General features: G+C 37.0%; 1 protein-coding gene across 3 annotated transcripts in view; it reads left to right on the plus strand.

Annotated features, from left to right (window-relative positions):
• FAM13C (family with sequence similarity 13 member C) overlaps nt 1-23,047 on the plus strand; it is a 118,650-nt gene that overhangs the window by 86,902 nt on the left and 8,701 nt on the right. For all 3 annotated transcript variants that reach the window (XM_081267905.1, XM_081267903.1, XM_081267904.1), the window contains 4 exons: nt 10,528-10,738; nt 11,904-12,042; nt 16,836-16,917; nt 18,367-18,578. In XM_081267905.1, the coding sequence (XP_081124031.1) occupies nt 10,528-10,738; nt 11,904-12,042; nt 16,836-16,917; nt 18,367-18,578 (644 nt within the window). The remainder of the gene's footprint in view (nt 1-10,527; nt 10,739-11,903; nt 12,043-16,835; nt 16,918-18,366; nt 18,579-23,047) is intronic.

The following is a 23,047-nucleotide window of genomic DNA, read 5'->3' on the forward strand; positions in this document are numbered from 1 at the left end:
AGTTACTTTTAAAATTCATAAAGACCTAGATTTGTGGTTGATTAGCCTATTGCAGCACCATTGTTCCCAGTTTCATTTCAGCTCCACTGATTTGAACTATCTGTAGGCCTCTGCACTTGTTTTGATTATATTATCTGACTTGCAAGAGTATTCCAGATGGAGTCTATTAGTAGAATTTTATTCATAAATATGGCAGAAGTTATATAGTCTTGCAAAATGTTACCACTGAGGCAAACTAGATCAAAGTGGCAAAAGTGGACAAGGAATCTCTCTGTTATTTCTTATGATAACATGTGGATGTATAATCATCTCAAATTTAAAAGTTAATATTTTAAAAACTACAGGCCTGGGATGTTTTATAAACTAATTACAAGATGGTTATAACCATAGGAATGTTTTGCAATCACTTCCTAAAGGTGCACACTCTTTTCTTGGCTTTTCTGTTCTATCAGAATATTCTATTCAGCTACAAAAATGAGATCCACTCTCGAACTAGTATTTTAGTGCTTACTATTTGTTAAAAGTAGTTTTATCTAGAAAAGAAGAGTTGAAGATTAATTTTCTTTAACTCCATTACCTCCTGACCCACAGTTTAGGTATCTACAACTGTTTGTGAGTTGGCTCTGGGGTTGCTTTGTGTTTTTTACTCATTGGAAGATGTCAACATCATTTGCAAACTTAGACTTCTGTACTTCCTCTTCTGTGTCATTTCTGAAATGTAAAATAAGATTAATCCAGGATCTGTTTGCAAGGATTGGTACTGACTGGTCCATATAAAAGCTATTTAATTTGACTCTGCCCTTTGGTACATACTTTTAAGTGAATTTTATGTTCATGGCCCAATCATTGGTTTTATTTTACACTTGATTTTAGCCAAAAGACCATGAAGTGATTGTTTGGTTTTGTTTTCAATCTAGATATGAAAACTATGCTGTAGACTTCTTGAATCCCCAAATATGTTATACTTATTGACTCTGCTTTGTTCTAAAACATTACCCCTTGCAGAACTTCATGTACAAGTTGGGTGATATTGGACAAGTTATTTAATATTTCTATGTCTCAGTCTTATTTTCTTTAAAATGGTAGAAAGCATATTATTTTGATTGTTGTGAGGATTACTTTGCATAATACATATGAAATTTCTCATACCTTGCCCATGATGAATACTCAATAAATGTTAGCTACCACTATTTAAAAAGCTGGCTGTTCTTGCCCTGTTGAAAATTTATGTTGCCTTTCCTCCAGTTAATATTGTTTACATTTGTCTTTAAATACTACTCTGTAAGAATTTCTGACTGCTCTCAGGGTATATAAATGACATTTCATACTTCCTAGATTCCCTCTCAAGTCTTGCATATCATTGACATTACACTAGTTCCCTTAAACCAAAGGTATTTATGATGGCAATAATCTGTAGAGCTGATGGTTAAATAATGACCACCTATTAAAGTTGAAACTACACTTGTTATAATAAAATCTATTCTGTGCTACACCTATAAGTTGACTAGAAAAGTTCTATTAATTTTTTATCTGAGGCTTTTATGACCATTTTCATAGTTTCTAAAGGAGGGGATGTTAACTCCCTGTTTCCCAAAGTATTTTTAAGATGATTTCAAAATTTATAGACGACCAAGTAATTCTCTGAGGCCATTTCTGCAACTGACTTATAGGAAGGGAAATAATGAGTTGTACAGTGCAAATTGCCAGGTGATCATTCACAAATGTTTTTAAATTCAATTTTAAAGTCGGGACAAATACTGTGTTAACGTATATTATCCTGATTATCGTTACTACAACCCTACTGAATTTGAAGAGGCTTTCCTGGCCAAACATGTAACAAGTCTCATCAAGTGGCATCACAGACCAAGCCCACAACTCTGACTCCAGAGCCCAGGATTTTAGCCAGCAGACTCATATTCATTTAAAAAAAATAAGACTTTTTAAAAAAATTTAAATTTTATAGGAAATTAAGTAGATTGTACAGAGAATTCTCATTTATCACTTTTCCTCTGTGAGAGTTTTCCCACATGTTGTAGTCATTTTAAAAATACCTTTTATTTGGGTTATTTTGGTATTGTTCTTCCATCCTTGTAATATTTATAGATTAGGAGTAGCCTGATGGCACATAGAAGCTTGGTGTCTGAAACTGCTCCAGACACCTCCCAAGCCTAGAGCCAGCTGGTCAACCTCTCCCCTGTCTTCTGGTTCTCTGAGAATTATCTTTTCCTGGGGGCTCTGTCGAGCTGCTCATCCAACTTCTTTGATCAAATTGACCAATTCAGCCGAACTAATAGACACTTGAAAGCTATGCTTCCTAACTGACTTTGGATAAGCCCAGAAAATGTACAGCTCACAATGAAGATTGAATTTCCTTCAGCAGTTTTCCCATCTGCTTTGTGTATTTAATTTTCCTTGTGTTTTTCAAAGCATTTCTGCTTATAAATGAAAGCTCCCTTCTGAAAATGGCTTCTGTTATCTTAATAACTGATTTTTTATCAACTGTACCACTGAGATGATCAGTTGTGCAGGAATTGACTAGAAGACCTGGGGAGTCAATTAGGCTGAAAACTGAAGAGCATCACAACACCCAGCTCTCTCTCTCTGCTCTGATAGGGTGCTTCTGGATGATTAGCACTATCATGGCTGATGCTTACTCTTTCCCCAGCTCCACAGTTCAGGAAGATTCCTTACCTAGGCAGGGCAGCCTGATTGTTATGTGAATAGTTGGCTTCACTTGGGTAACATGGAGAGGGAAAATGATGTTCCCAGAAATCAGATATGGCTCATTAGCCATTTTCCTTAATAATATTTGTCTCTTTCTGAGTTTGAAAGATTGTATCCCAGATCACACAGGTGGCAAACTGGGACTTGATTCTAGATTTTTCTGAGCTTGCAACCCATGCTTTCACCTGTGATGGCAAACTGTCTTTTGGGACCTTCAGGGCCCCTGTCATGAAGCCCAGCCCTACTTTCATGGTTGGCAAATTTTCCTGCCTGCTTGGAGTGTATGCCTCTCCCTGCTAGGTCAGCCAGTCCTACCCGCTTCTTCTCTCTCAATGCTCTCTAACAACCAAGTTCATGTTTCTCTAGTGGTGGCTGTACTGCGATAACTACAGGTTCTTTGTCTTCTGGGCCTGTAGCTAACCCTTATTAGTATCTTCTTAACCTTAAATTCAGTATACTTAAAACTGAAAGCATCATGTATCCATGAGATGTTTTTTATTGTCTCTTATTTTTGCAGCTCTCTTTGTGTTTGTGACACTATTATCCTCCCTTCTATCTGTCCTTAGACATGCTGGGTAAGAACTCTAATGCTTAAACCTCATTAGAATCATGGACATGCTTTTGGCTCACTTAGCTTTTAAAACCAACACAGACTGATATTTGGCATTTTGGGGATATAGCTGAATGTTACCTATAAGCCCACCACAATAGGCAAATCTGAGGGTGCAACTTAACAAATCTACAAGACTGTAGCTGATTTATTACAGTTAAGATTCAATAGTGCCTCTCAAGCTTTTGCAGAGAGAGATTTATTTCAATTTTGAATTGCTTTAAAAACTCACATTAAAAAGATATATTTTAAAATCTGACTGAGTCATTGAACAGCTGTAATATAGCATCTGCTTCTGCCTGGGGTTGCAGCCAGAGAAGAAGTGGTCTCTTGGCCTTCACACACTGATAATTATTTCTCTTCTCTGTGTTCCCTACTGCTCAGTGAGTGGGTTGCCAGAAATACTTCAGCTTCCAGAGTAGAGATGTGGATTCTTCAACCACAGGCACTGGTCAAACCCTCCCTGAATTGAATTAGCATAGTTAAACAACTTTCCCTTCTGAATTTAAAGTGGGAATCACATTACTACTAGTCTCATATGGTTCTTATGAAGATTAAATATATGTGAAAACTTTCAGAACAAGTGTGAAGACATCATGAGTCACTCCATAAATATTAGATATTATTAGATTATTATTCTTAGTTATTTATAAATAAGAACTAATAGGAGATAGGGATGAGATACTGAGGGATATATTGATTCTCACCTCCCATATTAACCCCACAAGGGCTCAGTAAAATAATATTTAAGTGTCTTATTTTAATAATGATGATTAAAATGATGGTTTGCATGGATATTGTGTTTTTCTATGCCTTATTCTACTTTTTTTCCACCAAGTATGCTATACAAAGGATGCATGGATGCATGTTATTAGTTTTAAGAGCAAATTATTTTAATGTGTATGAGTTTGAGAAAATGTGACTAGAACATCAAGTTTATGACTTCTTGATCATCATTGCTCAGTATGAAGCTGAAATATTTCAAAATCTGTAAGCCAAAAGTATGTTTGTGTGCATATATATAAATTATATATATATATATATATATATATATATATATATATATATATATATATAATGTATATGTGTGTGTGTGTGTGTGTAAATAGTGTAAACATATATATGTGTATGATATGGCAAAATTTTTATAGGAACACAGTTTTATTTCATTTTAGCCTCAAGTTTGTGAGGCAGACATTATTATTATTCTCCCCATTTAATATATTAAGAGATTGGGGTAAAAAGGATCATCATTTTCATTCTCTTACCTATTGGTCAGCTAAGTCTTTGCTGCATCTGAGATGTTTCCTCACTTTCCTTCTCAGGAAAGCTTTATTCTTCCCAAAATTTTCATTAACTTATGTTTACCTTCCTAAAAAGTTAAGATATATTTGTTACAAATCTTTTTTTTTTAATAGAAGAAAATTTTACCAGAGTAAGAGCCCTCAACATGGTCTATCCTTTTAACAAAAATCTTAAATATACAATAGGTATTTATTTACTAAAGGCACATTTTTGAACAGCAAATCTCCTCTTATTTTTCTTATCACAGCTCTATGAGAAAGATGGGCCAAACAAGGAAACTGAGAGAGGTTACAAAATTGATTGGAGCCCATAAAAAAGCACAGGCATGGCAGACCCTTGGCTTTCACACAGCACAGGCTCTGAAAAGCTGCCCCTGCCTCTGGAAGAAAAAATAATGTGACTCCAGGGGGAATCTTCCAGACCCCTCCCCATTAGGAGCAGGGTCTGGAAGTGGTGGTCTGTGCTGTTTTCCCAGGAGGGTAGCAGCGCTGGCTCTGAATTTACATTTGCCTCTTTTAACCAGAGAGCTCAATGGTTCTGTCTACATAAATGCACACACTGATACAGATGCCAGCTGATTTAATTAAACCCCTTCTCAACTCAAATAGTGAGTTTGGACAAAAAAACTGAAGCTTTACCAAATTACCAGTTTGGGTTTCTGTGGATTTTCAACTGGTTGCTTCTGGGATCTTTCTGGCTCCCAGCTTCCTTCAGTAGTGAATTGAAGGGAAAGGGAGATTAGGATATTAATTAGGCAGTACTGGTAAATTATGTAAGTGCCCATCGAAAGCAGTTTCACCTAAATGGAGGTATACAGTCACTATTGCAATACAGTTCAAAAAAAGCCATTCAAGCTATCCCAATCAAAATCCCAACAGCATTTCTTGTAGAAATAGATAAAACAATCAGGAAATTCATATGGAATAATAAAAGACCCAGAATAGCAAAAACAATGCTAAGCAGGAAGTGTGAATCAGGCGGTATAGCAATACCAGACTTCAAACTATACTACAGAGCAATAGTAACAAAAACAGCATGGTACTGGTACCAAAACAGGCGAGTGGACCAATGGTACAGAATAGAAGACACAGTAACCAATCCGCAAAACTACAACTATCTTATATTTGATAAAGGGGCTAAAAGCATGCAATGGAGGAAGGATAGCATCTTCAACAAATGGTGCTGGGAAAACTGGAAATCCATTTGCATCAAAATGAAACTGAATCCCTTTCTCTCACCATGCACAAAAGTTAACTCAAAATGGATCAAGGAGCTCGATATTAAATCAGAGACACGGCGTCTGATAGAAGAAAAAGTCGGCTATGATCTACATACTGTGGGGTCAGGCTCCAAATTCCTCAATAGGACACCCATAGCGCAAGAGTGAACAACCAGAATCAACAAATGGGACTTACTCAAACTAAAAATTTTTCTCTCAACAAAAGAAACAATAAGAGAGATAAACAGGGAGCCTACATCCTGGGAACAAATCTTTACCCCACACACTTCAGATAGAGCCCTAATATCCAGAGTATACAAAGAACTCAAAAAATTAGATAATAAGATAACAAATAACCCAATCAACAAATGGGCCAAGGACCTGAACAGACACTTCTCAGAGGAGGACATACAATCAATCAACAAGTACATGAAAAAATGCTCAACATCGCTAGCAGTCAGAGAAATGCAAATCAAAACCACCCTAAGATACCATCTCACTCCAGTAAGATTGGCAGCCATTAAGAAGTCCAACAACAACAAGTGCTGGCGAGGATGCGGGGAAATGGGTACACTTGTTCATTGTTGGTGGGACTGCAAAATGGTGCAGCCAATTTGGAAAGCAGTATGGAGATTTCTTGGAAAGCTGGGAATGGAACCACCATTTGACCCAGCTATTCCCCTTCTCGGTCTATTCCCTAAAGACCTAACAAGAGCATGCTACAGGGACACTGCTACATCGATGTTCATAGCAGCACAATTCACGATAGCAAGATTGTGGAACCAACCTAGAAGCCCTTCAATAGATGAATGGATTAAAAAAAATGTGGCATTTATACACAATGGAGTATTACTCTGCAATAAGAAATGACAAAATCATAGAATTTGGAGGGAAATGGATGGCATTAGAGCAGATTATGCTAAGCGAAGCTAGCCAATCCTTAAAAAACAAATGCCAAATGTCTCCTTTGATATAAGGGGAGTAACCAAGGACAGGGTAGAGACGAAGAGCTTGAGAAGAAGATTAACATTAAACAGGGATGATAGGCGGGAGGGAAAGGGAGTGAGAAGGGAGATTGCATGGAACTGGAAGGTGAGCCTCAGGGTTATACACAATTACATATAAGAGGAAAGGAGGGGTAGGAGAAAAATTATATAAGTGGAAGAAACGATTTATAGTAGAGGGGGTGGAAAGAGAGAAGGGGAGGGGAGGGGAGGGGAGGGGGAATAGTGGAGAATGGGATAGACAGCAGAATACATCAGTCACTAGAAAGGCAATTTGTAAATCAATGGTAATGTAACTGATGTGACACAGCAATCTGTATACGGGGTAAAAATGGGAGTTCATAACCCACTTGAATCAATCTGTGAAATATGGTATATTAAGAACTATGTAATGTTTTGAACAACCAACAATAAAATAATTTAAAAAAATAAAAAAAAATAAAAGCTTTAGGGATATGCATTCAGAAAGAGGAAGTGGAGAAAAATATTAAGTGAGGAGAAAAAGGGAAGAGCTAAGAGAATAGCAGTACATTTATTGCTTGAACGGAGTATAAAGTCTTCTTGATTAGAAATAAAAAATAATTTGGTGTTGTAACTGGCAGAGTCTTTAAAGGAAATTCAAAGTACCTTTGATTTGATACAACATGTATGGTTATAATGTCTGGTATTTCCTTTTAAGAAATTGAGCTTTTATAAAGATCAGAAAGGCATACAAATGCTTCAAAATAATACAGTTCCCTGATTCTGGGTTTCTAAAAAGAAGGAAGGAAAATCAGGCAAGAGGCAGGTGGAGTAATATAGACATAAACAGATAAAGGCCTAGGTTCCTATACCACCTATGGAAATAGAAAAGCATGATTCCAAGAGACCTTGACAAGGAAGACTCAACCGGACTTGGAGGTTGATAGTTACGATTTTGGAAACAAAAGAGAGAAGAACAGTGAAAATCACTTTCAGTCTCTTTTGCTGAGGAGACTGGCACACATTGGTAGGGTAATAGGAAAAGTAGAAAAGCAAAAAGAGATAAAGTTAGTTATTATGGAAAGGTATTATGCCAAGAGCATGTAAAACTGGCAATCTTGAGGCAGGCATGGTGGCATACACCTGAAATCCCACCTCCTTGGAAGCCTGAGGCAGGAGGATCACAAGTTTGAGGCATGGCTGGGCAACTTAGTGAGAACCTTTTTCAAAATAAAAAGAACTGGAAAGGAAGCTCAGTGGTAGGGTGCCTCTGGATTCAATCCCTAGTATAGGAAAAATTAACCAATCAACCAAATAGACAAACAAAAAGTTGGAAATCTCCTACAGGCAACTGAAGATGGAACCATACTGTGCAAAGTAAACAGAGATTAAACTGAAGATATAGATCTGGGCATCATTGCTGATGACGGTGGTTAAAATCACCCCAAAATAAGATTCCTAAGAGAGTAGGTATATGTGAAGAAGAACAGGTCATCCAGAATTCCTCATCAAAGGGTGGCAAGAAAATGAGCATTCAATAAAAAATGAATTTAAGATGTGAGTGGACCGAAAGAAAATTACAGTGATTTGTTAATAATCTCTGTAGGAAATAAATCTTTCACAATACACATTAGTAAAATTGACCCCTGCTATGGTTTTAATGATGGTGACTCTTCCTAAATTCATGTTGAAACTTAATCATCAATGCAACAGTATGAAGAGGAATGGCCTTGGGGACGTTATTACATCATTAGCTCAACATCCTTCTACCAGCCTGAGGTTGAAGGCAGTGCACTCTTGCTCTTCCATTCCTTCAGGTTAGGATGCCACATTCATCTCCTCTAGAGGATGCAACAACAAGTGCTTTCTTGAAAGAGAAGGTTGTACCCTCACTACACACAAAACCTGCTGGTGTCTTCTCAGTTTCTAGAATTGTGAGAAATAAATGTCTGTTCTATATATTAAAAAAAAAGCCATTCAAAGTGATCTGTGATTCTGTGAAGTTGTATCTTAGGACTCTGTGGGTTTTATGAATTGAACTCTTTTCCCAGCTCTACTTCATGGTCTTGTGGCTAGGAACCCAAGAGCTTCTGTTTGGACATTATAAAATAACAACAACAGACCTATGTTAATTTGGGCCCCAGGGCCATAGCTGAGGCGAATAGTTGAAGGTGTCAGAACTTATTCCATTTCAATTAAAAACATGCTGATCCCAGGTGCTTGCTAAAGATTATTTTCTTCTCCATTATTATCAGAACGTAATTCCAAGAAATAGGCAACATGAATAAAATATATTTCTTCCTAGAGCCTGATGGTTTAAGGGAAGGATTTGGTAGGATGTTCTGGAGGATTCTGAAGGTGACTGTATTGTATGTACCAAGACTTATTGGATAGTAGGTCTTTTTCCTATAATTCATCATGGCTCCTGCCCAGCCTTAGTGCAGGCACTGCTGCTTTATCACCTGGGTCCATTCTGCCTTCATTATCATCAGCTTCTGACAAAAGTGCTGTTAGCGAACTTCAGAGGTACAATGGAAGTATTGTCTACCCTTCCAGTGTACAACCCACCAGGAGGGAAGCCAACCGAAAATACATCAGGACTAATCAGACCTTTGATGTTACACAAAGCAAATTGCATTTCAAGCTCTAGAGAATAAGGAGTCATTCTAAATCTGATTAAGATTCATCCGGTAACAAATTGTGATAAATGTTTGTTTTGGAAAAGTGAATTGTCAGTATTTTCTGATTCTGCTTATTCACTCAGAAAATCTGTTTTCCACTTTCTTTACAGAAGTAGGCATTACAAAAAAACTTGAGTTGTCCTGACTTGTCTGCTAGGGAAAATCGAGAAGTTCATTTGGGCTGCCTCCAGAGCCCTAGGTGAAAAGTCTTTTATCCAGGTCCTGAGGATCCTTCACTGACACATCTAGGCTAGGGATGAGAACTTTTTTTTTGGGGGGGGAGGACTTGTTTCCATTTTATTTTGTCTGAAATAAAATGTTACATATGATTTCAAGAAAGGAAATAGAATCATTCCTAATACTACCATGTTTTGCAGTTACTTCATAACTACTTTGATCTTTTGATACATTTATGTGTACACATATATGTGAAATGAAACCATTACTGCTTAGTTGTGACACCTGTGGTTTCCGTTTAGCATATTCTGAACATCATTCCATGTTGATGAGCAAAGATCTTCATAATTTTTGAGGACTGTTGGATAATTTTCACTTTGGGGACTCCCGTTCCCTCTCTTCCTTTTTTTGTTTTCTTCCTTCCTACTTTCTTTGCTGGCAATTTTATTATCCCTTTTATTCTTCATAATCTATAATCTTTTGCTACAGTTCAATTTCATTCTCTTTTTGTTCACCCTCATACTTTGTCATATAACCTCCAACATATGCAAATACTATGAAATAAAAATGTTTTTTGTAGTTTTGGGTTATGCTGACTGAATAACTCATATTGAAATAATGTTTCCTTTTTTATTGTTGTTGGCAGCTTTGTCATATTTTCTCCCCGTGTTCTGTGAGGGGAAAAAAAAAACATGACAGTATTTTGAAAGCTTTCATATCCCCAGAAGGAAGAAATGACAAAGAGGCAAGCCATTATAATGAATGTTTATGATCTTTATTTAGGAACATGACAGTTTCAAGCCCTCTGTCACTTCTAAGTGTTGATCAATTATCTTGTTTCCCCAGACCCCATGCCAGTCCACAAAGATGGGCAGAATGAAGCCGACAGCACACTAGAAGACCTCCAGTCCGTTGGGACCAGCAGGCTGCTTTATCACATCACTGATGGTGACAACCCACTGCTGTCGCCACGATGCTCCATCTTTAGCCAAAGCCAGAGATTCAATTTAGACCCTGAGTCAGCCCCTTCTCCACCCAGCACTCAGCAGTTCATGATGTAAGAAAACCTTGTTTTATAATAGTCTTCATTTCATACAGTTTTTCAAATACCACATTTACAAATTAACTATTGTGCCTCTAGAATAGTGCAAACAACCTGACAAAATGCAACTGTGAGATCTGAGTGATAAAGCTAAAATTGGTGTACTTTCTAGTTGGGATTCCTGTTTCAGGACTTAATCCCTAAGGAGGAAATGGTTATGAGAGACAAGCTAATCAGGAGCATGCAGGTTTTAAAAGATTTTGGTGAAATTACCAGAATCCTAATCCTGTGAATGTTCTAGTATAAGGAATATCATTCTCAATTAGTGCAATATATTTTTCCTTGTCAAACAGTGGTGTAAATGGATGGATTATAGAAACATTACATAATTTGCCACCTCAATTTCTTAGACTCTAGAAAAGTGGTAACTTATAATTGGTGTTCCCCAAAATTAGATGTAGATATCTAAATAGATATATTTCCCTCAATCCACTCCATTTGGAATTTATATTTGGCATTGGAATAAGATAAAAGAATAATATATGTTATTTATTTGGGGGTTTCATAAATCCTTTTGATGTATAACTAAAACTGAGAATCCCTTGGCTGAAAATATGCCCAGGAAATCCTAAATTTTTCCCCCATAACTCATTCTTTAATTGATCTAAACTGGGTCCTTTGACTATCTACTTGAATTTGAGGGAGTTAGTGATTATTACTGTAGCATGTAAAATATGTGTCATGTGAGGGTGTACACATTTTCTGGGGAGGAGGCCCATTTTTTTCATCATATTTGAAAATATTTGTTTTTTTATGTCAACAAAGTTAAACACTAATATAAATCTTCTTTTGAAATTGTTGATAAGAGTGGCTAATGTAACCTATTGAAGATAACACTTCAATATGGGTGTCTCTTCTGAGCCTTAAATTGGCCTCTATCAATTTTAAGAAATGTGTTTCCTGGACTAATATTCTGACATTTTGTCTACTAAAGACCCTGAGGACATTTGCTCATAATGCAGTTCTGTTATCAGGGCTATTAATGAGCAGATGGTTGACTCATCAAATTATGAACTGCACTCTAGACTTCTCTGATAATGTTGGTTTGTAGAACAAGCAGCAGTGTTTACTGGGGTACCATTGTTTCTCGTGCTCTTTTCCCTCCTTCTAATCATGGCAGGCCCCGAAGTTCTTCTCGGTGTAGCTGTGGTGATGGCAAGGAGCCACAGACCATTACCCAGCTCACCAAGCACATCCAGAGCCTCAAGCGGAAAATTCGGAAATTTGAAGAGAAATTTGAACAAGAAAAGAAATACCGGGTAAGCACCTTAGGATTTAGCATGAGAACAGATCGTGTTTAGGCTGAGGTATGTGGACCTTCCTGAGTCTCTGTCCTTCCTATTTGGGTACCCCTCTTTGTCAGGGGACAGTTCTGTTCCCACTGGCCAATCTAGGTCTTGTTAATGAGTTCCCATCTTGACTCTGTCTTGTTCTCATATGCTGCCAGTTATCTCCTCTAAGATACTTCCCAGTGATGGATTTTAACTCTCATTTCTGAACTTTAGTGTTCATCCCCCTCTCTCCTACTGTTCTCTTTTTTTTCCCTAAGGAATCTTACTATCACTAGATTATCTAGGACCAAAATTTGGAAAGCTTTTGAAGTATAGTCTTTTTTTTTCTTTAACCTTTTTCTATTTGCATTGTGATAAGAACCTATTATGTACTTGAAGGGCAGACTCTAAGGGTGCAGCACAATAAGAGGGAGATGGTTTTAGTATTTCCTGGTTGTCTAGTGGAGACTTCTCAAGTGAGATCTTTTCAGGCCCCTCATAAGAACAAACTTGAACCATCATTTCCAATCAGACACCAGTCTTCATGCTGGTAGTATAGTGCTATAAAAACAAGTCTTGTCTCTTCTCAATAAGAAACAACAAGAGCCATAGGTAAGCATCTTGATGGCCAATGCTGCTTTTGTTTTCTCTCATGGTGACCATGACATAGAGAAAAATCATATTCATGCAGAATTGCATAAAGATATTGGGTCTTTGGAAGAAGGCCAAGAATAGCTTGTTATTAAAATAAATTTCTCATACATCTTGAAATATTTAAAGCTCACTAAGCACTTGGTACAGAGGCAAGTGGAACTGTGAGTATAAGTTCTGGGGAGGGAGCTAAGAATAGGTAAGATTCCACTCTTCTGTTCAACTTGTCCTGTGTGGCCTCAAATTCACTAAAAGAGAGGTTTTAAGGAGTAATTTTTAGTTTCGCAAAATAAAAAAAATTTAAAAATTAGAACAAAAAACTGGCTTTCAAGACAACCTCAGTCACTTTGTGGCAAATCCTTCTCTCCTCCAAAGTCAGGCAGTCACAGCTACTTGCTATATTTTTTTAATGGAGCAGGAGGGAATGCTAAGCCTTCCCACCCCCAAGATAGGGAAATTGAGGCCCAGTGAATATTTATAAATCGCCTAAATTATTTGTGTTCTATCAGCTGAGGCTTGGAGTAGTGAATTAAAGATTAGTGGGCTTTGAAATTTAGGAGTAGAAGTAAAATTCTCAAGTGTCTATGTTTTACTTTTTCTGGTTTTTTTTTTTTTTTTTTTTTTTTTGTGGGTCTGATGCATAAACCCAGGGTCTTCAACATGCTAGGCAAGTGTTCTTTCACTGAGTTACATCCACGACCCCTCAAGTATCCATATATTGAAAGGTCCAGATATCCCAAGAGAAGCCTATTTCACCTGTTTGCTGCTGGAGTGTTATTGGATCTTTGATTTCCTCACATCAGACTCTGTAGAGTAACAACTAGGGGGTCCATTCCCGGGCCTGTTGACTCTTCTGTATTTGAATCCAGCCAGACACTTAAGAAATTTGCAACTTTGGACTTGTTACTTCACACTTGAGTCTCAGTTAGTCCATCTGTAAAGTTGAGTTATCAATTGTAACTTAAGTTTAAGGGTATTAAAATGAGTGAACACATGTATAATGTTTATTATAGTATTTGCATAAAGGGAGTGGCTCTAGATTTTGTTAACTATTTAATCAGTTTGAGCAGTTTGTTCCTTGTCAGAAAATGAAGGGAAATTGTACACATTAAATCTTCCCTGGATTTTTCTACCTGCAGCCACAGATCCTGAATTATTTCCCTTGACTATAGCAATCATCCACAAGTTGCCTATTTTGGAACAGAAATTCTCTAAGCATCTCCTGCTTTTGTTTAGAGAAAGTTTAAAGAGGATAGACACACCTAAGTACTTACGCACAAGGATGGATGCAGAGGCAGGAGAAGGAGGAAGAGGTTCAAGGTCACCATTCTTTACTATCTATAACTCTTTGATGTAATTAGATCCTTGGATGTTCTAGGAAATAGGGCTTCCCCTTGCCCTTTCTATCAGGATGCCAGGCTATGGTTAGAGGTTTGATATGTCAGTAGGATTTAATTGGTTGCTGTGTATAAGACTTCCCTTCCTGGCATCCTGACTATGGAATTAATAGCACCCACTGTTAATTTTTGAATCCAAGCTCTTGCCGGGCTTCGGTGCTACTCCCATGTCTGGGTATAACATACGTTTTTCCATCTTGAATGTAACCATTTCATATTTCTATTCAAAACTGTACTTATTTTCTACAACTTGACTTTGCATTTGATAAACAGGCTCATGGGTTTAGAAAAGGCTACTGCCACCAGATGTCTGCTTTCAATGGAAACAGAAAATGTTAGAACTGGAAGGATCAGCTCATCAATTTTCTTATCAGATGATTGAAGAAATTGAGACCCGGGAGGTGAATTTCCAAGAGTCACACAGCAAAGAATTGATCTAGTCAAGAAAATATCACAGGTCTTTCCATTACCAATCCATAAATCCCAAAGATGGTTTATGAACCATCTTTGTCAGACCACAAAACTTCTCCAATGATATCCCCAGTAATGTGGTTTGGGTGTCCCATTTTAATTGTATTGAACAAAGCCAAATCTCTGTAAATTCCAGTATATGATTGTTAGTGTCTATTAAGTCAGATTATTTCAGTTCTAAAGTTAGAAGGATTAAAGATCCACACTAGTATATGAAAACTTTTATGTCACATGAGTGCTGCCATCCATGTGAGCTTAATTTAACATCTTTTAAAAGTTACCCAAAGGGCAAAGGAATAAGAAATTCATTTCTGAACTGATTTCAGGCTTTAAATTACTTTGCTGGAAAATTGAGCCTTAAATTTCTCTTAAGTCTGATGTGCAGTAGTAAAAGCTCATTTTGTTGTTGGTCAATGGCTTAGGATTTTTGTTTTTGTTTTTAGTGTATTTCAAAAGATGGAATTAACAGTATGGAGCAGATCCAGTTAAGCAATGTTCAACAAGATAGTTCTTAGACTGAAATGGAGGATTCTCTGAAGATTCTGAGAAACCAAATGCTTTAAAACATTGACTGTATAACCAGACTGCTACCCAAAGCCAAAATGCTAGACTGTATGCCAGGGAACTAGTACAGAACATCATTCTGCAGACCCTAGGTAGGATTACATTAAGCTGGTTTGGGGGACAGATTAGTGACCCATGTGGCACTGTCCATGATCCTGAATTTAGGGCCCCTTTATGGAAATCAGTCTTCCATTCAAGCTCCCTTAGGAAAGAATCATCCTTCATCAACTTCTTTCCTTTTCTTTCCATCTTGATTTTAAAATGTGAGGCTTTTATCACTTGAACTGACAGAACCATGCCATTTGTGTCACAAGTGAACAAATGTTCCATGTATATTTGATCTTGTCATAAAAGTACTGTTTGGTCCTTTAAACTTAAAAGGAATGTGTTCTCTATCTTCTTATACCTGGATTTGGGAGATCATTAAAGAAACATGACAGCTCCTAAATTTATTCACTAACAATACACACATTTCACACAATAATGTTTATGATCATCCTTTTTGAGCATTATTATATAGTTCTTTATATATCCTTAGTTTAGAGTATCCATTTGATCCACCTAAGCCCACAACTAAGTAATTGTGGAGGCCTTGGATTATTTAAGAATGCTCCTTACTGATCTGTGGGGGTAGAGGGTATGTTTGGCTACTCGTCATTCCTACTTTCTTTTCTGTAGAAAGTCCACTTTTGTGTTCTGAGAAGGAATCTAGAAGTCAAGTAAGTGATTTGTATTGACAAAAGATTATTCCTTTTAAAATGTTCTTAATACCACATCTAAGGTGTGATTGGCTACTTATAGGACCTACATACCCCTCCATGTGTATTTGCCAGTGAAAACATTCAGTATTCCTTTGAAGGTTTAGTGGGAATACTACTACTATCACTGCTGCTACTGAAAATAAAACCAGTAATTGCAGCTAACTCTATAGTGTTTGGCGTGCATCTGGAATTGTTTTCTGTGCTTTATCAATATTAACTCCTTGCATTAACCCTACAAGGGAGACACTGTTATAATTCTTATTTAATACATGAGGCCATGAAGAACAGAGAAGCTAAATAATTTGCCCAAGGTCACACATATATGATTAAGTTTCATGTTAATGTTAGCCTCATTAGGATATTAAGGTTAGAAATATAGCTACCCTCCCTGACAGTTGGACTTCTCCTGACTATTGTCAAGTTTTAGACCCTGGGATCTTCTTTCTTCAGCTCGGAGGATATGGCAGATAAGAGCCAAACTCCCAGTTTGTCAGTGTCTTCCATCGGGTTATGGTCACAAGCCATGTATGTGAGCCATAGGCAAGATAATAAGAAATGGTCTGTATTATCATCTGCACTGATACAGAGAATGACCAGGCAACATTGTATGTGGTACAGGAGGCCTCACAGGTGATATGTGGGTTAGAAAGAAAGGGGGCAATGGCATGGTTAGAACTATGAACATTCTGGGTGGCCAGGCATGTTTAGAAATGTGTCCATGTCAAGGGTGAGTGAATGGAAGAGGTCGAGAACATGTGCTGTTTTCCAGAAGCACCTCCATCAGCTGGAGTTTTCATGCCTGGATGTCTCTCCCAGGTTTTTATGTTCTTGAACTATCTTCATGTAGCTCAGCTGTCTAAAATTTTTGTTTTACTTTTCTCTCTCCCTCCCTCCCTTCTTAATTCCCTTCCACCTTCCCTTTTCTCCCCTTCGGTAGCCTTCACATGGAGACAAGACTTCTAATCCTGAAGTCCTGAAATGGATGAACGATTTGGCTAAAGGTCGTAAACAGCTCAAAGGTAAATGCCATCCAAAGGTCTCTTTTCTCAGAAGCAGATAAAATAGTATAAAGTGATGCAGGATATTTTTGATTCATTTCCACCTGTGCCTGGAACTTAGTTTACCACTTAGATAGGAGGCCCTATTTGAAATAAAGAGTCCTCAATCTCCTTTGCTGTTCAGCCCTACTTGGTAAACCTCCTTACAGAGACTGGGGACCTCCAGCCTCCTAGTGGAATGATTCAGTTTAATGCTAGGAACATTTCAACCTGTGAAGCTATAACCTCCCTAGTTATTGGATTCTTAGATGATAGAAACAGCATCTAATACATAATAATGAGAATTTATTCTATATGCCCAGTTGCACAGATGAGCATGTTTATGCCCAGAAAGGTCACACAGCTTGGAGATGGTAAACCAGAGCTAAGACTTGGTTCTCCTGTGTCCTAGTTCAGTGCCTGTCTTTCTTTATCCCTCTCTGGAGATGATGGTGTATTAATTAGCTCTAAAATACATTGAAACAGGACTATCATTATTTACCAATAAATTTTTCTTCTTACCTCCACATCCCAATTTCATTTCTTAGACATGGGAGTGTTTCCAAATTTCTGGAAGGATAGTGATTAAGAAGTAGAAGGGAATTCATTGGTATTAAACTATAATGATGTAGCATATTTAGAAGATGTGCAGTTTTAAAACACAAAACTAGTATCACTAAAATTTTATTCACTAACAATACACACATTCCAAAAAATAAACAAAGAAAACGAGCTATATAATTGAGAAATCAATATAAATGGCCTCATTAAAACCACCAGTTCCCTAACATATTCTGAAATGCAATTCCCTAATAAGTCCCTGGTGGCTTTTTAATTTTTAATTATTGCAATGTGGCTTTTTATAAACTTATATAACAGTGGCTCCTGGATTTTGAAACCTGGACTTCGACAAATTTGTAAAATATGTCAATCTGGGGCTGGCATTCCCATTTTCCCCTTTCCTATATTTGCCTGCATTTCCTTGGGTATCTACATATGTAATGCCCTCTAGATGAACTAATATTTCCACAGAAGCTACCCTGATGAACACACGACTTTCAAAATTTACATCAGCAAATCTTTGGGTATAGAATTCAGGTGCTATAAGTAGGTAACAGGTGGGAACTCTGGGGTCAGGTACCAATGATCTTCCTCCAGAATTCTGCTGAAGTCTACACCAGAGTTACTACTACATATTATCCTCCACTTCATGAGGACCCAGTTGTTGGGGCTCACTGTTTTTACACTTGTTTGGGTGCTTGTGAAATTAATCATGGTTATTAGGGCTGCCCTTACCACATGGAAAGCTATCATTAGCATTGTTCATTTCTACCAATATGGCATCCAGTGAGGGAATTCCTGAAGGGTTCTACATTCTGATTAGGGATAGTGAGTCCTCTTCCTCATGGTAACTCATGATCTTTCTCTTAGAATTAAAGCTGAAGCTGTCTGAAGAACAGAGGAGTGCTCCCAAAGGTCCATCTAGAAATCTGTCCTGTGAGCAACCCACGGTCCCCAGAGAAAATGGGAAGCCAGAAGCTGCAGGCCCTGAGCCAAGCTCCTCTGGAGAGGAAACTTTAGATGCTGTGTTGACATGCCTGAAGGAGAAGAGAGAGCACCTTCCTCTGCAGGAGGATTTTAAGGTACCTGACCATATCATCATGGGGCCCCAACATTCCACATAGTGCCAGTAAGATCATCCTGTTTACCAATTTATCAGAGCACTTTGCCACCATAGACATCTTTAGGCGACTGGCTCCAAACTTTCAGTCAGATGATTTCTGGTGGGTTACTGGCTGTGACCTCTGGGCATTGCCCAATGATTGAAAGATGTACTGCTGTTTGTGAGGTTATAGTTTTGTATGGAGGATAGAAATTGGCAAAGACATGGGATATATCATCCCTTTCTCAACTAATTTCCTTCCCTTACAAATTGGCAAATGAACTCAAGACTGGGGAATTAGTATATTGTCTGAAAGGACAGAGATCCAGTTATAGTCCCTTCCCCATATGTTAAAATATAATAAAGCAGGTATGAGGCATAAATAGCAATGAAAGTGTTTTGGTATTTTATGTAATAAGGACAGAGAGATAGGGTTTCTTTGGAAGTGTTAAGTTAGAACTAAAGACTTCAGATAAATTGGTCTAATTTTATCTGAAGTCTTTAGTCGAATTCTTTAGACAAATTAGTTTTGAAATCTCAGACAACTGGACGGAGTTACTGCTAGACATTAGGCTATATGATCCTGGAGCTTAAGGAAAAGTCTTATTGTAATTAACAAAGAAGAAAATGATCAGCATTTACCTGGTTAATCCCTCATCATCCTTCTTATCATTGCTTCCATTTCAGTTGTGACAGGGAAGCTTTCCTGTGGTTCTTCTGTATCAACTCTAAGACTGGCATGGTTGCCTTTTAGCTCCTGATTAAGAGTTGAAGCTATCCTGTCATAGCTTCATGTCTTTTGCTATCCCTACACTTTAAACTTCTTGCATTCTTCATGATCCCTTAGTGTCTGTACATAGTAGGTATCAAATACATGTTTGTTGAATAAACGGACAAATGGACAGAAACAAACCAGCACATTTATCTTCAGTATGAAGTCTTCTTGAGGAGAATGATGCTTTTATCTATTGTATTGTACTTAATCTAGTATTCATAAGGTGGTAACATATATCAAATCCCAGAAGGCTCACAGTTAGCCCCTGGGTTAGTCCTTTACATTGGAACTTTGTGATCTACAAATAGAAATTGAGCTGTGGTCACTTCCATCTTCATGAAATACACTGTTGTTGTTTTAAGTCTAAAGATATGTTGTGAGTAGTGAATAGTTTTTCATTTGTGTGCCAACCTATTCCATCTCCCACCAAAGATGCCAGACTTTTGTAATAATATCCATGGATAATGTCTGTGTATACAAACACACACACCCAGATACATCTATGGCTTTCTAGGGGTCTCTCCTGTATTTCATAGTTACCTTGACCACATTTACAACAGCATTTTGGTCAATACCCAAATCCTAATTCTAAATTCTACTCAATTAGGGCAGTGAGGGTAGCGTTGGGTTGGTATAGAATACTAGACTAGGTTTTATGCTTAACTAACCACTTGCTAATCATGTTCACTTAGAAAGTGAACTAATTCTGAGATTTAACTTCCTCATATGCAAAATACAGATAACACTGATATAATTATTGTGACAATAAAAGAAATGCCTTGTGACTGGTACACAATCATTCATTTGCAAAAAGATGCTAGGTATAAAAAATAAGGGAAGTCATGGTGGGGTTTGCTGCCCTCTTGGAGCTCAAGTTTAAGAATTATATATAAGTGGCATACAAGATATGAACAAAATCAATAAGGAGTTTGGTAAGTACTGTGCATGAAATTAAACAAGTGAAATGATAGAAAATAATGGGTATGGTTTCTTCTTTTGCTAGGGTGATTAGGAAGGCTAAGAACATGACATTTTTAGGCCAAGAGGGGATGAATAAGATTCTTGAAAAAATTGGAAGTATAGAGTTCTTAAAGGAAGGAAGAGCTTCTTGTGTTCTTGGAATTCACAGGTCTGAGGGCTAGAACACAGGATGGAGTGAGATGAGAGGCATGAGATGAGATCAAAAAAGTAGATGGGAACCCATCAAACAGAACCTTTTAGGCTATGAAAAGAATTAATTTGCCAAATGATCATAAGCAGAAAAGTGATGTGAGATGAATCATATTTAAGAGATCTTTCTGATTGGTGGCTGAATCATAGGGGAAAAGTGAAAATGGGAAGATGGAATTAGTGGCTTCATTAGCATAGTGGCACTGGAGATGGACAGAAGTGAACATATTCAAAGTATATTTTGGTTGGAAACAAAGAGAACTTGCTAAAGCATTGGATAAGAGAAAGAGGAGGAAAGGAGGGATCCTGAATGGTGATGAGTCCATTTACTGGCATGAGAAAACTAAAGAACAGGGCTGGAGTCAGTGGAGTGCTTCCTACGCGTGAGATCCTGGGTTCAATCCTCAGTGACACATGAAAATAAATAAATAAAAATAAAGGTATAAAAAAGAAAACTAAGGAACAGATTTTGGATTGGGGATGAAAACTTAAAGGATTCTGTATAGGACACATTAAATTTAAGATCATTCAAGAATAGAGTACCAACCATCCTGGGAAATGTCTCAGTACTAAGCAAAATGAGATGGTGGTTCATCCTTCTGAGGCATCTAAGTCAAATAGGCACATGCAAATGAATTCTGAAGATTAAACAAAAACCTCTGAGTTCTTCAGGAGTTATCCTTATATAAATGGGAGTTATTTCTATTACTCTAAATAAATATATTGTTAGAAACCCCTTCAAATAAATATAGTAGCCCTATAGTAAGTGAAAGTTTGAGGCCTCTAGCTAGAAAATCTAAAGTTAACTATGTAAACTTATATACTCAGTATTATTCCTGAGAGAGCAAGACACAGTATACCATGTTGTGGCTAGTCAGCTGTAAGATGAGTCCTCAGGGTGAGTCCAGAGGCTACAAGCATGTCTCTAAGGCAATATTATATATTTCCAAAGCAGCCATTCTTATTTCTGTTTCCTCAATAAACTCAGCAACATTTCACATCATCTCATTAGGTTCCATTTCTTCAAACTCAAAATGCCAGATGACTTTCATCTGGGATCCTTCCTTGCCGGATTGCTAAAATTACATTAAATATTAAAAATTTTAAAATGAAGAATGATTTCTTTTCTGGAAACACTTTTATTCTTTTTCTCAATTTTTTGTATTATTTTATATGACTAGAGTCAGAGCCCCTGCTGATGCTGATAATTCCTACAGTATTGCCTTCTTGATTCAGATATCAGCTAATGGGTAATTTCCTTCCTTTATTTAGCTATGGATATTTTTTTTAAATTTCACTTCTGCACACAGGGCATTGTAGTACACCAGAAATTAATAATTCTACTTCCTTCCTAATTCTATACATTGCTGGCTCCCTATAGTATGTAAGATGTATCTAACTTTTAATTTTTGTTATGTGAATGGAGGAAACCATGTTGAGTAATCTAAAATGGCCAAATAAAGTTATGCAGAGTACAAACGGATGTGCTATTTTCAAGGTAAGTATAAGCAGATAAACCACAAAGGATAATTATACTTACTTCCTACATTTTTATAGTAGAAGGGTTAAAATTAAGAGGAGACTGAAGAAAGAACTTGTATAAACTTAATATGATCTAATTTGTTGATAGCTCAACAACTTTGCCTTACAAAAGCTCCTAGCCTCCTATTGCAGTAGATAATTCAGTCATCAAAGACTGGTAGAGTAGCCTAAAATCGAGATGGCTTTCCTAGAGGGAAACACTATTTAGTGGTCAGCCCAGATATTTCTTGCTGGGTCCTGGTCAGAAAGTTGGAAACAAATCTGCCATAATTCTAGTACATTTACTAGTATACTTATTTTCCTTCCTTCCCATGGAACTGATGCCAGGTATTCTTTTTCAGAAAACCACAGGAATTTATAAACAAAATAATTCCTAATTATCCTCATAAAGGATCTTTCTCTTAAAAGTCAGAAGGAAAACTGACATTCTCCTCTCTGAACAGTGAATGATAGAAAATTTACTCTTTAGCTTTATGAATCAAGTCCTGCCAAGATTTCTCTTTGTCTAAGAAACACATCTGAGCTGGTCACTGAACCCTCATGTTTCTCTTTGGGGATTGTTTCAGTAATGATCCTAAAAGTAAACTTATGGAGTTATTAGAGTAAAAGGTGAGTACATACATTGTATGTGTTACCCTAGTTTTAATCTTTAATTTTTTTTCAAATGGTATTTATCATTCTAACTTTTTGGTGACTCTTGTTGCATTTAGGATCAATTTTAGCTTTTTTAGAATGGGTACTAAGCCTAAAATCACAAAAATCAAATTTCAAAAGAGAAGCCAATAATAGATACATAATTTTCTTAAGTGTTTTCTATAGAATATATATATATATATATATATATATATATATATATATATATATATATATATAACCAAATGAGATAGCTAAAAGCATTATTTCAATATTTTTTGAACTTAAAGATTGAGATTTTTTTCCTCCTCTGTCACCTCTTAAAATAC

This window comes from Spermophilus citellus (assembly GCF_964194105.1).
Source record: "Spermophilus citellus genome assembly, chromosome: 15".
Taxonomy (NCBI): domain Eukaryota; kingdom Metazoa; phylum Chordata; class Mammalia; order Rodentia; family Sciuridae; genus Spermophilus; species Spermophilus citellus.